Raw genomic sequence first — 16,051 nt, 5'->3', positions numbered from 1 at the left:
ATGAGGGTGGGTTTGGGTTTACTCGCATTCAAGAGTTTCAAAACTATACATAATAGAATCCGACTCCCCCCAGGAAACCCGGTGCCTAAGAGGACATCCAATGACTGAGCTGTGTCGCATGCATTCTGGTGTGTCCGTTGGATGCCCCAAGGCACTCCCTGCCCGCTGGGCTCCCTATAGAGGAGGTCGATGCGGCCGTACATGAAAAGCTTTGGTCATATTTTAAAATATTTTAAAAATGAAATCAAGAAAGCTGATTAACGCAAAGGACGGCACTATGTGACGCCATGCGCGCTCTCCACCACTGGTTTAAATAACAAGCGCCCCCTAACACATGTGCAACGGTTGCTAAGTCGAAGTTGACGTGGACCAATAAAATTTAAGGAACTGATCGGATCTCATCTCCTTCTGTCGTCCACGAATTTCGATTTACGACGCCCCACTACTCTTTCTACTGCCACTGTTTTTTATCTCATTCGCCACGTGGCCAAGGCATGACCCTCCATATTAAATATATTAAAAGAATTAAAAAATAATTAAATTAAAAAAAATACCTCGTTCGCCGGTTCAAGACGACCAGAGGATCCAGAACCTACGAGTGATCTCCGACAATTTTAGGGTAAGCGGCTTGCAGCTTTCATTTTCAGGGTGTCTCTGATTGCTCTTCAGCTCTGTTACTGGTTTTTTCTCCAACTCGTGCTGTGGATTCTCTGTTATAAGTATCTTGCTTTCAAAGTTGTATTTGGGAACTGTTGCACTTAGTGGCGAAGCAGAGGTAGCTCAGTTAATCGAATTTCCTGCTACTTGAGGGGTTTCAATCAAGATCTGTAATTGGATACACTGAAGGAAAAGATCATCCCTTCTATTTCGGTGAGAAATATGAGATTAGATCAAACGGCTATGTTTATATTGAGGGCTGGTTAAAGGATCTCGAAGTGATGTTAGACTGGAGCACCTGTGAGGTAGGAATTTTATTTGTTTAATCTATCTTCAATTTTCACTATCTATTGTGGTTTAGTTTTAGGTTTAATGGCTTCTGAAGCGATAGTATTCTTTTTTATTCTTGCTCTGATTGTGCCTTATGGATGGCTTGATTTGGAAGAAGATCGTCTTTTACGACTATGACACTTACCTCAGCAAAAATACCTTACATGTGAACCAGTAATCCGTGAAAATAGCTTACATGTGAAGTAGTTGTTTGTTAATTTGTTGTTGATTCCTGGCCGTCGTATACATGTTCTCAGCCTGTCGGTCCATGAATAGAAATAAACGCCAATCTGCCACTACATATAACTTAGTTAGGTGGTTAGTAGTAACTGTAAAGATGCATTTTTTTTTTTATTATCGTGCTACAACCTATTGTGCTTATGAAAAATGGAAACCCATAACTGCTTACTAGCCAACATTATATCGATTACTGTCCTGTCCTGTCCTGCCTTGCCTTGCAACAAACACAGGATCTGCAGTTGGGGTTCTTTAGTATCATACAAAACCTAAGTGGCAGTTTGCCTTTTCATATGTTGAATTTGTGTAGAGGGAGAGAGAGAGAGAAAAAACTAAATTCATCCATTAATCATGATAACGTGCACCAATTAAAAAGGTTGCATAATAAAGTGCGGAAAATGGTTTATGGCCTTATCATTTTTATGAATCACATATAATCTGCTGAACAGTTATAATGATTAAGGATAAAAGGGTCTATGATGAGAGGGGTCCAGTCAGAGTTATCAAACTTAACCCTGACCTGAACCCACCCCAACACAAGAGAAGAATGATAGTCAGTGTAAAGGTGCCTTAAGTCGGTGATGGAGATTCTTATTTTCTTTCGTTTTCTTCCTTGGGAGGTTTCTATTAGAGTCGTCTTTTAGAGGTTGGGTTGGCTTGTTCTGCTAATTTCAAGAAGGATTGATTAGTCTTTCTCTTTTTTCCCTCTTCAGGGGAGTGGAGTTGGTCTTGCTTCCAGGATTTTGTTGTATCTATAATCTGTCCCTCTCTAATAAATTTTTTTTTTTTTTTTTTGTTGCTGATCTCAAAAGGAGAAAGAACCTTGCTAAGGTACTCTTTTATCATGGATCTTAATTAATCAAACTCCTTGTCTAAACATACATCAATTTAAAAAAAGCTATTGCAACTTTGAAAACACACTAAATAATGGACTATGTAATCCTAAATTGACTAGGAAAACAACTGGAAAAAATACAAATTTTGTTGGTCAAAGGTAGCTTAGAGAGAGTTTAGTCCTTCTTCTTTGGGATCTCTTTAGTTTAGCGGGTGTTTGGTTAACACTGGCTGTCGATCAGGAATGAGGTCGTTGATCTCCAACTCAATCTCAGGTTCAGCCGCCTCATTCAATATGGAGGGCTCTTTCAATCTCATCTGATCAACATTGAAGATGGGGTGGTAGGCAGTTCTAGTTTGAAAGCATTCTCCCCGACCTTCTCTTTTATGTTTCCAGATCATTGTGCTGTTGTCGTCACGGTCTATAGATCCCTATCACCATCAGTGATAGTCTTTGTGTATTGTCGGTTGATGTCCCTCCAATTGACCATACCTATTCCGGTTCTAGTTATGAGATGCTTTTTTTCTGGCCATTCAATGGCAATTCTGCCACCTCCTTTGACATTGTTAAATCTTCCCCTCTGAGACAATGACAGCCACATATTTCTCCATTGAAGAATGGGGTATTGACAGTAACAGAGCAGAACTGCTTTGGCGGTGTGTATGTTTGGTGGGCATATGGACCATTTTTGGGTTGAGGAACAATTGAATAAATATGATAGAGATATGGTCACTATCTTATCAGCTAGGTGGGTAGTTACCTCAGAAGTGGTCCACGGAATACCTTTTGATTACTTCATTAGACAATGGAATGAGCCCACCATCCTCAGATCCAACTTGAGTAGGTTTGATGCAGTTAAGAATTTCCAATTGGTCCAATCGTGCCTGAGAAAACATTTTCTTGGCTATGGTTGGGTTCTTTGAACCTCGGGCTTTTTATTTTTGGGTTTATTGATGTTATGTCCTCTTTTATAAGCCCATGTTGGGGTCTAAATTCTGTATATGGGATTTTGTTTATAGATAAGATTGTGTGCATCCCATGTGCTATAAAGTAACTAAGTAAGTTTAGTCTCAGATTCTTGAAAGAGTCCTTTTTAGTTAAGTATTTTATGTCTTATTGTTAGTCAGCAGTTTATGTTGTTTTGAGTCTTCTGTAGCAAGTATTTGATTAGTTTAAGTTAGTTTTTGCTTAGGTAATTTGAAAGGATAGTTGTTTATTTGGTTTAGGAGTCCTAACGTTAGTTTATTTGGTCTTTATAAATAGAGTTGTAATCCTCACGAATTTATGTAATTTAGAATGAAAATTTAGTTTGATGCAGCTAATAGTGAGGTTGTTGCCTCTCTCTCTATCACCTTCTCTCTCCTCACTCTTTCCCACAACTTCTTTCCCCTTATCCTTGCGATTCCCTTCTTCCCTATCCTTGTGACCCCATTGGTAGTAGTCTCTTTACTTTAATCTTAAAAAGAATAACCCACCACCAGAAGATCCTCTTATGGTGATGTTTTCATCGAATTTTCAGTTTCTTCCTACTTTGATGGTGCTAGATGTTGTGTATATATTTGTTCCAAATGTGTCATCATAGTTGGTCAATCACAGATGGAAGAGCAGAAGGTTGTCCTTGATTGGAAGGGAACTCATTACGTTAAAATCCTCCCATCTACTATATACTATTGTCTTGAAATGGTTGCAATGTGGTAGCTCTTTAAATCTGGTTGAAGCGACACCAATGGTGTAGCCACAAGAGTAATTGATTGATAGTCCGATTGAAGATGTAGAGCCCTAAGAATAGATTCCAATTGGAGAGACACAACTTGGTCTTGTTCTTAAGGAGATTGAGACAATTGATTTTCTTCTTCTTCTATAGATACTGGACGTTCAGAGTGGATTATGGATTGTTTCTGATTTTTATGAGTAGCGATGGATCACCCATCAAATCAATCAAGTGTTCAGCGATGCCAATCGAGTGGTGATGATCCTCCCGTTCTATAAAACTCGAGGATGAGTTTTTTCAAATAAAGGAGAACTAATGCAGTAAAAATTGTCTAATTGGGCCAATCGGGCCTCAGAAGACTTTATTTTGGCCCCTGGTTGGGTTGTATAGACGACCTTGGACTTCATATTTTTGGGTTTATTGATATAATGGGCGTCTTTATGAGCCCATATTTGGGGTCTTAATTTTTTATATGGGACTTAATATATAGATAAGATTGTATGGGTATCATGTGCTGTTAATTGAGTTAGTTTAGTCTAGAAAGAGCCCTTTTTAGTTTAAATATTTTATGTCTTATTGTCAGTATTTTATGTAATTTGGAGTCTTCTATAGCAAGTATTTGATCAGTTTATGTTAGTTTTTGTTTTGGTAACTTTAGGGATAGTTGTTAGTTTTGGCTTAGGAGTGCTGAAAGTAGTTTATTTGGTCTTTATAAATAGGGTTGAAATCCTACACGAATGTATGAAATTTTGGAATGGAAAATTAGTTTGATTTATTTAATATTGAAGTTGTTGCCTCTCTCTCTTCCCCATGACTCCTTCCTTCCTCTCTTCCTTGCGACTCCCTTTTTTCCTTATCCTTGTGGCTCCATTGCTAGCAGTCTCTTTCCTTCTATCTTAAAAGAACACCCACCAGCAGCAGATCCTCTGATTGATTTGCGTTAAGGTTTCTCCTCCTCCTAATGTTATTGAATATCGATTGACAGTTATAAATAACTTCACTTGAACATTGAAAGTAAGGAGAATCAATGTGTGATCAGGGTCAAGGGCAAGGGATAAGTATATCAGTTCATTCTTACACCAGAGTATGAAGCATGAAGAGTTTTACGAGGAGAAATAACAATTTTGTTAAGAGGATGAAATAAAGCTTAATACTCAGATCCTTTGTAAGGACAAATACAAATGTGGCTACTTCCAGGTAGTAATGGACTAGCATGCATGGACTGCCTGCATATCTAGAGTGAGATAAGTCTTTCAAGGCTAAGATTGAGTGAATGAAGGCTAGCCATGGATATCTTTATTTTGGTGAAAATCGAGGATTGAACTTGCTCGTACAAGGTTTAATGAATTCTAGCTCTGAACCTGTAAGTTTTGAAATTGAAAGTCTGTGTGATTAATCTCATGTCAAATAAGCTTATTTGGGTGCAGAAATGTTTCAAAATTAGTTGATGTGACACACTTTGCCCTAAGAGAATAATATGTTTTGACTTTCTATTGATGTTGTAGAGAGTTAAATGGTGTTCCCCAACCATGTCAACCATGAACCATGTCTTTAATTGAGGAAACTTGTTAATCTTACACACCAATGTTGTCCCCCATCTTTATACCCGATTTCCTTATACAAAGCTGTTGTAGTAAATCATCTAATAATCTTTGAGTTCTACTTGAAAGTGGATTTGGTACTAGGTGGTCAACACCTTAGCATTTTGTGATGCACTAGTACAGCATGTGGTTATTTTTACTTAGTTTTCTCTCTTCCCTAATCATTTTCTGTTGATTTGAATTGCTTCTGTGGTATTTACATTGATTGATTCGTTCTTAAGCATTCACTCTGACGACGAGAGCTTTTCTGAAATTATGCATATGAGTCTTTCGCCTTGATCCAATTATTTATTTTAGAGTATTTTGAGTGTTTTATGTTTTCATGTAATACCGTAATTTAATAGCTAATTGGTTTTACAGCTTGAAGGCATTGTTTGGGATGAGTTTAGTGAGAATGATGATCATATAGTACCTCATCCTGGTGGTGAAGAAGTAACAGGTCAAGTTGATTGCCATAAGAGGCCACGATGTGAAGTATCATATCCATTTACAAGCAATTCAAATAGCCAATACGCTGCCAAAGATGCCCTCCATAGGAAAGATGAAACAAGTTTTGCAACTGTGAAGGATCAGAAGGCTCCAATGCTTGAAAATGGTTCATGGTCTTGTACTACTGATGGAGTTTTTCCAGCCTCATGTGATCCTGACTCCATTAAGGGAATGCCAGGTTTAACTGCTGTTGATACTAAGCTACCTGGTTACTGCTTCAATAGTAACCACATAGATTCTACTAGCAATGAGTTTTGCACAGATGATCCGATTCTTGGTTATAGAAGTGCTGCAGTAGGCAGCAGCTTGTGCCACTTTCCACTTGGTGATATTTCTTCAACAGGCAGTGACCTTGAGTTTTTTGCAAATGAACATGAGGACAAAGAGAACAGTGATCTTCTGTATTTTGGGTGGCCAGATATTGGCAATTTTGAGGATGTTTACAAAATGTTTAGGTATTCATCGAACATATTTCTTATGTTTATTAAGCTTGATTCAATTTGCCAAGATTTCATTTTTAGATTCAGTTCCTCTTTAAAATTTTGAGTTACTGATCATGTTAAAAACATGCTTATCTCATGTATCACCTGATATTTAATTACCCCCCCCCCCGGGCGGTCCCAATAATGGTAATTGTAGTAGTAATTGTCTTTATGCCAATGATAAAATTATAATAAGGATTGATCTTTCCTTCATGGCCATGGCTCTATGTGGCCCTAAATATTATTATTATTATAACAAAAATGATGACGATGATATAATTTTATTTTTTCTTAACATCATGGACTTTTCCGGAAAAGTTTTCCTTTCTAATATGTAGGCCTTTTATATGTTCTTTACTTGATTTTGTAGAAGCTGCGATTCCACATTCGGACAGGGGAATACCAGTCATGACGATGAATTTTCATGTTTTTCTTCTTCCTCTCATGCCATTGATGGTTCTGAAGATGCCTTGAAATCAGGCCTTAAATCTTCTTCATCGGATTCAAATGAATTGAGAAGTATATCAAAACATCATGAGTCCGATAATAGATTTAGGGTTGACACTATAACTCCTTTGATCAATGATTCAGAAGAAAATAGTGCCCCCAATGACTATAAGATCGATTCTCGGGTACTAGATGGTGGTGAACCTGCTACTTTGGGTCACACAGCATATGTTGGTTGGTCTGATGCAAATGTTCAAAATAGATGGCAATCTTCGTCCATTGAACAGGCGAGTAGAATTCCACGCAATATCATGGTTCAATTAAGTTTTCCCAGTGATTTTGTTCCTTGATTTGGTTATCTTTAATTTTTCATTCTCTTTTCTGTTTACCTTGAATTGTACTTGAAACCAGGAAATCCTTTCAATTTTCTTGTAGGGAAATGTGATCATTGGAGAGGTTCTGGCGAAAATACCATCTGTTTCCCGTACTAATAATGGAAGTGCAATGATGGTATGTCATGAAGCTGTTATGTTAATTTTCATGATTTTGATGCACTCTATAATTCAACTTCATGAGTTTTATTGGGTAATAAACTTGCAATAGCTTTAAGTAAAGAATCAGAACCTCTTGAATTCAGATATTAACTATTTGTTTACAAGGGAGTCATGCTCTTTTAGCTCCATCTTTTCAATACTTTTGTCACTTTGACCACTCTATATGGAAGTAATGTCAGCCCTTGCTTCAGAAGCTGAGGCATTTAGTATTCTCTACCAAGCGGGCAAAATCCACCTTCCCCAACTTGATATATGTGATTTTTGAAGATCATCAATGAGATAGTTATTTGGAAATCAATTCTACTACCTTTTATTTTTTAGTATTGCATCCCAATATCTTCTTACCTTCCACTTCTTCAAAATTAAATTCTCATTGTCTTGTGACAGATCAATTTGCATAATCAGCAGTTGAAGCACCACAATCAATCTGAAGGAAAAGGAAAAACTCAATCCTCAGAATTCAATAGTGATGGTCCTTCCCATGGTCTTGGTTCTTTTCAACAATTTGCAAATTCGAAGCTTCCCCCTTCTATGCCCTCATCCCTGCATGCTTTTTCTGCTCTAGACATTCCACAACAACAGCAAAACTTAGGACGTAATTTCTCAAGTTACTCGCACATACAATTGCCTTATGTGCAACTAAAGCATAAAAATCCTTCTCATCAAGTTCCTGTTACACCAACATCCAGTATCAAGACAGAAAACAATCGTCATCCTTCTGTTTCTTCAAAATCTTCTTCTATTGCATCGAATCATGCTCAGCCCATGGAACAGTCTCCTGATTCTTCACTCAAAGCTTCAGCTATGAAATCAGAGAAAAGAGTGAGAAAACCTTTTCAACAGCAGCAGCTACATGCCAAATTAACTGGTGATTCTCAACAGGAGGACTTAGGGATGAGGGCTGCATGTACAAATCAAGTTTCCAACCAGAAACACGCAGCTCAAATTCGAGATGAAGTTGGAGCTCATAGTGAATTTGAAGGAAAAGGCATTGAACTTCCAGCAGAGGATTCTTCAACTGAACAGCAAAGCTCTTGCATGAGCTCTGCACTTTCAGATGTAGTATCACTGGAAAAAACTAGTTTTGGGCAGCTTCAATACATCATGGAACAGGTATAATCATTTCCTGCCAGTTATATTGTTTCATCTTAAGGGTTCATCATTTTCATGCTTGAATGTGTGGGTAAGCATGCGTTTTCTGTGTCTGTAAATGTGGCAAGCATGCATGCATTTCTGTGTGTATTTTTTTTTGCTTATCTCAAGTGGTATGAGCATGTCCCAAAACACACTGTTCATAAATCTTATACACCACTCCGTGATCATGTGTATAACATGGATTGGGTCTAATCCTCTTAGGGTCATAACAGTCATCTTTATTCAAACTCTACTGTTTTGGTCAAATTAACATGGTCATGCAAAGGTTATCATATGCAAGGAAGTACATATGTTACAGTTGGTAATAGTCCTATGGGGGTTGTTGCAGTGGGAGGACAAGAACTTTCCTGTATAAGTGCAACTGCTGTCAATTCTAAATTTTATGATTTCCGTACTCCACATAGAGCAGCTAGATGGGCCAGTATGCTCTATTCAATGTTTTCAATGACTGCATGTGCTTTTGTATATCAGGGAGAAAAGAAATCATGGTGACTTTAGAAAAGATGGTAGTGACGGGTGAGTATAGAATTAGAAATTAGTAAATGCAGGACAAAATGATCATGGTGTGCGGATGCAGTGAAAATAAACGCTTAGTGGTTTCACCTTTATTCCTTCTTTCAAAAAAAAATATATATAATTTGTTACTGACTGAGCTGCACTTAAATTCAGCTGGATGTTAGGACGAAGCTGTGCATAAGAGATAGTCTCTACCGCTTGGCTAGGAGTGCTGAACAAAGACATAATATTGGAAGTTTAAACGGTTGCGGCAGAAACTGCAGTGTTAAAACTGGAGTATTGAAGACTGAAGAAGCAGATAAGTATGGCCACTTACATGATGCTTTCTTTACATACTTTTTCATTATATGAGTAATTGACTCTCTAAAAGATGCTCTTATTTTCTCTTTTGGTGCATAATACTTTTTCTGCATTGAAGGTATCAATTGCATTTCTCACATGATCATTTTATGCTAATTTTAGCATTGGTATGATGACATCCCAACAGAAAACAGCCTTACTATACCATATGATCCTTCTTCCCCCGCACCCCGACCCCAAAGAGAGCTGTGCGGCAAGCCCCAGTTGGAAAAATGTATTATACGCATATGCTTGCATATAAGAGATTAGTTGGTTAACTTATTTATTTTGCTATTACAAGGTTAGACATATTATTTATTGTCGGAGTCATAAGCCAGTTTATTGAAACTTACCAAAGAGGGCTCACTGGAAGGCAGCCTGAGGGTTTTGAGGTATCTTAAGGTGCTCTAAGGAAGGGCTTCATTTATAGACCTGAGGTTGAGTATAAAGCTATGGCTTATACTGTGACTGGGTTAATATGGTTGAGATCACTTCTTCAGGAGCTTGGGCTTCCGGTTAGTAAATCTATAGACATGTTTTGTGATAATCATGCTGCCATCTACATTGCTAGTAAGCTAGTTTTGCATGGGAGGACCAAACTTATTGAAGTTGATTGTCATGTTATGCGGGATTTAGTAACGAGGAAACTGATTTCTACTTTGTTTGCTCATTCCGGGAGTCAGTCAGGTGATATGTTCACTAAAGCTTTGTTTCATCCTGCGTTCCTTGGTGGATGTTTCAAGCCCTGGTGATGTTTATGCTCCAGCTTGAGGGGGGAATGTTAAAGTTCTTTATATGTACCACTGGGGTATTCTTGTCCTGTAGTTTCGTTCTACAGGACCTATGTGTCATTACACATAAGGTCTGTCCTTTATTGTAATTGTGGTTATCTTTTTTATTACGAGTAAAGATGATTGCTCATGGTTAGAAGACTCAGTCTAACCGTGAGCCTGTTTCCTCCATATGGTTCCTTTCTTCCCTTCTCTTTTCTTCTTGTATTCGCAGGTGTTGGTTTCAGTTCCTGGTTTAGTTACACAATATTCTTTGCACATTCCTACTTCTTATAATTTAAGTAATATCTATCTCAGTTAATAAAATATTATTATTATTTTTACTTTCAGAACTTCTCTGTGTTTATTTTAATTCTGTTATTTTTTGTGCAGTTGCACACGATTTGTGGATATAGAAACTGATACGAATCCTATAGATCGGTCGATGGCGCATTTACTTTTCCACAGGCCCTCAGAAGTTTCTACAAGGGAAATTAATGGCGTATTGTCCCAAGAGTCACATGCTATGGTATGAATCTCAAACGCCAGGCCCTAACTTCTGAGTTCTGTATTTTACTCTTTTGTTAATACTTGCATTTGGCTAAGCACCAACTTCTGAGTTCTATATTTACTCTTTTGTTTCATTCATTCATCTGGCTAAGCATTTGGCATGGAACTTAATGAACAGCTTCAGGGGTCTATTTCAATTCAACCTACGATGACAGAGGAACTGGTGTCATCTGAAGAAATTGCATGTGGTGCAGAGACAGAGCTGCATACTGATCTGTAGGGAGAGGTTGTGAGCTTCAGCTGCAGCTCAAAGGACACTTCCTTGTATTGTGCATTGCTGGGTTTTGTATATAAATAATATTATGGAGAGGAACCAGCAAGCATGCCAGGTTCGATGCCATCTTCTGGGAATGTCATCTTATGTCATATAGCTTTAAAGCCCATCTTAGTTTGTGCTTTAATTTAACCATTCACATGTTTAAGCTATTTATCTTTTCACCTGTTCTGCTATGTTAACTACATCTCTTGTAATATATTATCCATTTCCGACTAAAAGAATAGGAGAAAAAATGGCTATGAGTTGGCATTATTTATGCTTTTAATTTTCTTAGTCCACATCTACTGTGACCTTTTGAACAATCTCTAGGTCCCTTTCCCACAGAAACTTCCTGTCCTTGGCCAGGAAGAGGGATGGCGATGGGTTGCTGATCCATAATACCCATTGGATAGGGTGGCAGGTTGGTCACATACTCAGTGATTCTTTCACATCAAGTCTTCCTCACCACCATCATGTATCAAATATGTCCAGATTAACACCTGAATTGAAGTTTTAGATTTTTTATTTCGAAAAGATATCCAGAAAAGCAGGAATCTCTTGGCCCTTTTTCATCTTCTTTCTTCTTCTTTTTTTTTTGATTGGGGGTGGGGGTACCAAAGATCAAATTGCTGTATGAGGCAAGGATAATATTACTTAAAACGTGAAGCTCTGCTAAGCCTAATGAGGACATGGCCCTCAAGTAGTCGATTTTCCAGGCTTGGAAAGTTGCAAGAACCATAATATCTTCTTGAATAGTTATTTTCATTTGCCATGTCAACCTGGCTCAATTCCACGATTTTTGTCTGCATCAATTGATTAAAGGTGTTTGTGTTACCTAGTCCCATCAATTGATATGGGGCATAATTTTGCTTAAAATCCTCATTGATGGGCGTTGCATGGGCATTCTTCTCCTTCCAATTTATGCTGTGGTACTTGTAGTATGTTTCTAGGGAAATGCTAGCTCAATGTGCCATTATCCCACTGCACGGCTGAGATCCCGCCCATGCATGAGCTAAGGTGCACGTTAGGAAAGAAACACTATTCTTCCTATCTTGCATTATTCTGAATATTTCTGCTACCTTTATTGAGCCACCTCTTGTATGGAGATACTTCAGGACAACAGATAATGTTAGATTGTTAGCCACTATTTGTATTTTTACTGCAGTGATTATGTGGTGGAGTATATGCATTTTAGTTGTTGTGATGAGTGCTGTCAAGAACGCAGTTATATAGTAGAGCAGTTTATGAAGATTAGTGGCTTAAATTCTTTCTCGGTTTATCTGCATTATTGTATTTGTTTAGAATCTTTAATGAGGATATTTACTGCATGTAGGCTCCACCTAGTTACAAGTAAAGGAAATTTAAAAATAGAAACTTCAATAATCATGCTTGTGTCACTACTCCAAAATCTTACCGCATATGCTAATTAAACTTTTTGAGCGGATGCTTTGTTTTCCTATTCAAATTTAAGTACACTTTGAAAAGTGAAGCTAGATTTAGGAAGTTTTTTAGTTAAACAATCACATTATAAGTACTGATTAAAATTGTATCCATTTTATATTTTAATTTTAGTTTAATTTCCCTTCCCTTCCCTTCCCTTCCCTTCTTTCCAATCTTCTGGTAGGAACAAAATAGTATAATTGGAAAATTTGTTCATGTATAGGTTTTTTTTTTTTTTTTGGGTCGTTTCTTCACTGTTTAATTAAGTAACTCAAGGAGATAATTGGGAGTGGGGTTGGCATACCTCTGGTAACCCCTCGTTTCCTATTTCTCTTATTCTCTCAGTTTCCCCTCTTCTGATTTTGTTACTGTTTCATAGGATTTGCAATTCAACTGATGGCAAAGGAACTCATTCAAGATGTAGAGATCTCTTGGATTGAAGACCTCTTGGGAGTTGGGACTAAATGAATTTTTGTTGATATTAGCAATCAAGTGTCAGGTTTTAAGTCTCTGCCTGGGTCTAGTTTACTCAACTGGCTTCTGTCTATAGTCTCGGTCGTAACATGCATTGATGTCTGCTGAGGATGTCAACTAGTTGAATTCAGTTAGATAAGTGATGCTGAACTTTGTCTATTGTACTGTTAATGGAACTGGCAGTTTTTGTCCGTAAAATTCTTCTTGTTAAACTCACTGTTTTGAATGTAAAGTTTGATGTTTTTTTTTTTTATTATTATGATTCTCTTTTACCCTTTTTCTTCTGGTTGAGATGGATAGATTTTGTTAATTTTAATTAACTCTCTGCTCTAAACCTCAAACCATTCCTTTCTTTGGACCCCTCTCTAGATTAGCCTGTCTTTCCTTGGACCACTTTAGTTTGTTAATTGAAGATTCATTTTGAAAGAGGGAGAAAACCACTACATCAATGAAAGCTGCAAGGAAGATCAAAAGTAAAATCATGTTGATATAGTAAATTGAAACGGCAATTAATGCTTATCCAGACTGCGATCTTCTGGGAATTTGAGATCTTGAGTCTTATCTTCCTTCATCCATATTCTGGTGGCAGGTGGCTGGGGTCGGTGGTGAAGTCTCGATCACAGCACCCGGACCACTAACACACCGGCACCACATACCACTCCGGATATACCAGTTCATCACCACCTGCCGCTGCAGCAATGCCTTCCACGCCCAAAACCCAGCCTAGTGGCAACACAGATAGTGGCCTCACCAACAGCAGTTTCATCTCTTTCAGCTCAAGCTACCTACCAAATAAGCTCGACCCACACCTATGGTTCTAGCTCTAATTGCTACACTTGCTTTTCCACCACCGGTAATAAATAGTAATAGCTCTACCAGCTCCAATTCCAGTGAGTTATACGCCTACTACATTGCCTCCCCTGGTGCTGGCGCCGGTGAACTCTCCTGCGTCTTCTCCAGTAGTGGTTCCCTACTTCCCCATCGGCGCTCATGTCAGCACCATTTGCGGAGGAGGTACCTGCACCGGAGCTGAGCAAGAAGAAGCCAAAGCAGTTGAAAGCACTAAGCATATGTGTGGTTAATTCTCTTCATGTGAAATTACGTCATGGCCCTTATGTCAAAAGTGAATACATTTTTGGGAAAATATCACGTACCTCCCCTGAAGTATGACTTATGTACACTTTCACCAGTGAGTTTTGGGAAATTCCACGTACCTCCCTTGCTTTTCAAACTAAGTAACAAAAACACCCACTTCGTCAATTGTAGACGTTAAACGTTAGACTTTTGATTTAAATGACCAAATTGCCCTCATCTTCTTCCCCAAATCGTTTCTCCAAAACATGAAACCAGAGGGCCGGCCGCCAAACAGTGTTGATCTCAGGTAGCATTTCACTAGGATTTTGTCCAAAGATAAAACGAAATCCACAAACCTTAATTGAAAATACAAATATGCAGCACCTGCAGATTTGCAGATCTCTCCTTAGTCCTAAGAGTAGACGAGGCTGGTAAGAATCTTAAGTCGCCGTTATCGCTTAAGGAAAGAGTTAGGGTTCTAGATGCGCATGCAAATATCGAACCATGAGTATCTTTCAAGAAAACACAATTGTAGAAGAGAAACTGCAGAAAAGAATGGAGTAAAAAGTATACCTGATGCTTAGCCTGCAAGACGGCCCAAACCTGAAAACTGAAAAGGGAATCAGCTTTACGGAAACTCGGAAAGAACACAAATCAAAAATTTTAGAGCTCAGAGAACCAGTGAAAGGAAACAAATAAGAACGAAGCGTACGATCCTTCTCTAGTTCCCCAAATTTCAAAGTTCAAATTGAGCTTCGCTCTCCTTCTCTCTGCTTGTCTTCACTTCAGTCGTCGTATGGTCATGGACGACGAATTGTGTGATGGACAAACCACAGATCGTTTTCTTACAAAATTGAAAATCCGAAACTCACAGTTGGCTTCACTCTCCAAAACCCTAATTTTGTCCGCCTGAAACCCTTCTCCTCTTCTTTCATTCCTCGATTTCAACCTCTGTCGAAGGCCCAAGCTCGCGAATTGAAAAACGGTGAGGGTTTGGGAGATGGAGCGAACAGGTTGCTAGAAAATTTGGGGAAGTCGGAGAGATCTGTGAGATGGGTGGTGAGGCACCATGGCCGTGGCTGGCGCCGATAAGCAACGATCAAAGGGGATTTTCCCCTGTTTTCCTTTCTGGTTCCTTATTTCACGTTTAGGATTGAAGGGTTTCAAATCCTAAACAATTTGGGGAAGAAGATGAGGGCAATTTGGTCATTTAAATCAAAATTCTAATGTTTAATGCCTACAATTAATGGAGTGGGTGTTTTTGTTATTTAGTTTGAAAAGCAGGGGAGGTACATGAAAATTTCCAAACTTTATAGGTGAAAGTGTACATAAGTCATACCTCAGGGGAGGTACATGATATTTTCCCTAAATTTTTTTTTTGGGGTGGGGGGTGGTTAAAGAAAGTGAATCAGTTGTGCCGAGGAAATTTTTTTTTGGGTAGAAGCATCGAGGGAAAGATAAAGTACTCTATTTGTAACATCCTTGCTTAATATTAAAGTAACATCCTTGGTTAATATTAAAGGATGAGAATTACAAAATCAAGTTGCGGAGCGGTACCTTTGCACCCAGACACAGGGCATGCGACATGACCACCATGCTCCTGTGGAAAGGTGGAATTTCCTGTCTTAAACCCATTCATGGTTTATAATCGTTTTAAACTTGTTTTGTTGTTTGTTTTCCAAACATACACGAAAAATGGCTAACAACAAGCTTTCCTGTTTAAAACGCGTTCTCTTTTTTTTAGCGCTTTTTATGTAGTACTTATTGTTGTCCGACTCGCTTAATTGAACATGTCTTTTTCTTGAACTTGATCGATCTGATTTTTTCGCCGACATAAAGATGATTCAAAGGGTTATATTTCTCATGATATAACCTTCAACTCAAGGTCAATGCACAGACCTTGAAATATAGCTACAAACCGATGCATCCACTGAGAAGAGATTTTAAAACGATGATTCCCAACTCCAACTAAACATGCATCACTCCATGAGTGTATTGATTGCGTTAACAACAATGAGTAACACCATAGCCAAGCCAAATTGCTCAACAAGACTTTGGACATCATAGTGTATGAATTGAGAATTGAAATATACACGTTTAAAACCCGTACTGTG

At 38.3% G+C, this 16,051-nt stretch overlaps 1 protein-coding gene across 3 annotated transcripts; it reads left to right on the top strand.

The window, feature by feature from the left end:
* The first annotated feature begins 499 nt into the window (after positions 1-499).
* LOC122668045 (protein LNK1) lies at positions 500-11,126 on the top strand. 3 transcript variants are annotated; one of them, XM_043864579.1, is made up of 8 exons: positions 500-619; positions 774-962; positions 5,732-6,315; positions 6,713-7,076; positions 7,731-8,456; positions 9,168-9,316; positions 10,517-10,652; positions 10,812-11,126. In XM_043864579.1, the coding sequence occupies exons 2-8, from the start codon at positions 939-941 to the stop codon at positions 10,911-10,913; spliced, it is 2,085 nt and encodes a 694-aa protein (XP_043720514.1). In that variant the 5' UTR covers positions 500-619; positions 774-938; the 3' UTR covers positions 10,914-11,126. The 3 variants fall into 3 exon arrangements, with proteins under 3 accessions (XP_043720514.1, XP_043720515.1, XP_043720513.1); XM_043864580.1 differs by having other exon boundaries at positions 771-962; XM_043864578.1 differs by having other exon boundaries at positions 553-962.
* Positions 11,127-16,051: the final 4,925 nt, after the last annotated feature.

This window comes from Telopea speciosissima, chromosome 7 (assembly GCF_018873765.1).
Source record: "Telopea speciosissima isolate NSW1024214 ecotype Mountain lineage chromosome 7, Tspe_v1, whole genome shotgun sequence".
In the NCBI taxonomy this organism is placed as follows: Eukaryota; Viridiplantae; Streptophyta; class Magnoliopsida; order Proteales; family Proteaceae; genus Telopea; species Telopea speciosissima.
Note: the sequence above shows the minus strand (reverse complement) of the source record. Positions and strands in the feature narration are given on the sequence as shown.

Bases quoted from the DNA above. Each gene is read 5' to 3' on its own strand.
- LOC122668045 (XM_043864579.1), top strand. From the start codon at position 939: ATGTTAGACTGGAGCACCTGTGAG. The intron at 963-5,731 runs GTAGGAATTTTA...TTGGTTTTACAG, and splicing joins TAGACTGGAGCACCTGTGAG to CTTGAAGGCATTGTTTGGGA. The intron at 9,317-10,516 runs GTATGGCCACTT...TTTTTTGTGCAG, and splicing joins AAGACTGAAGAAGCAGATAA to TTGCACACGATTTGTGGATA.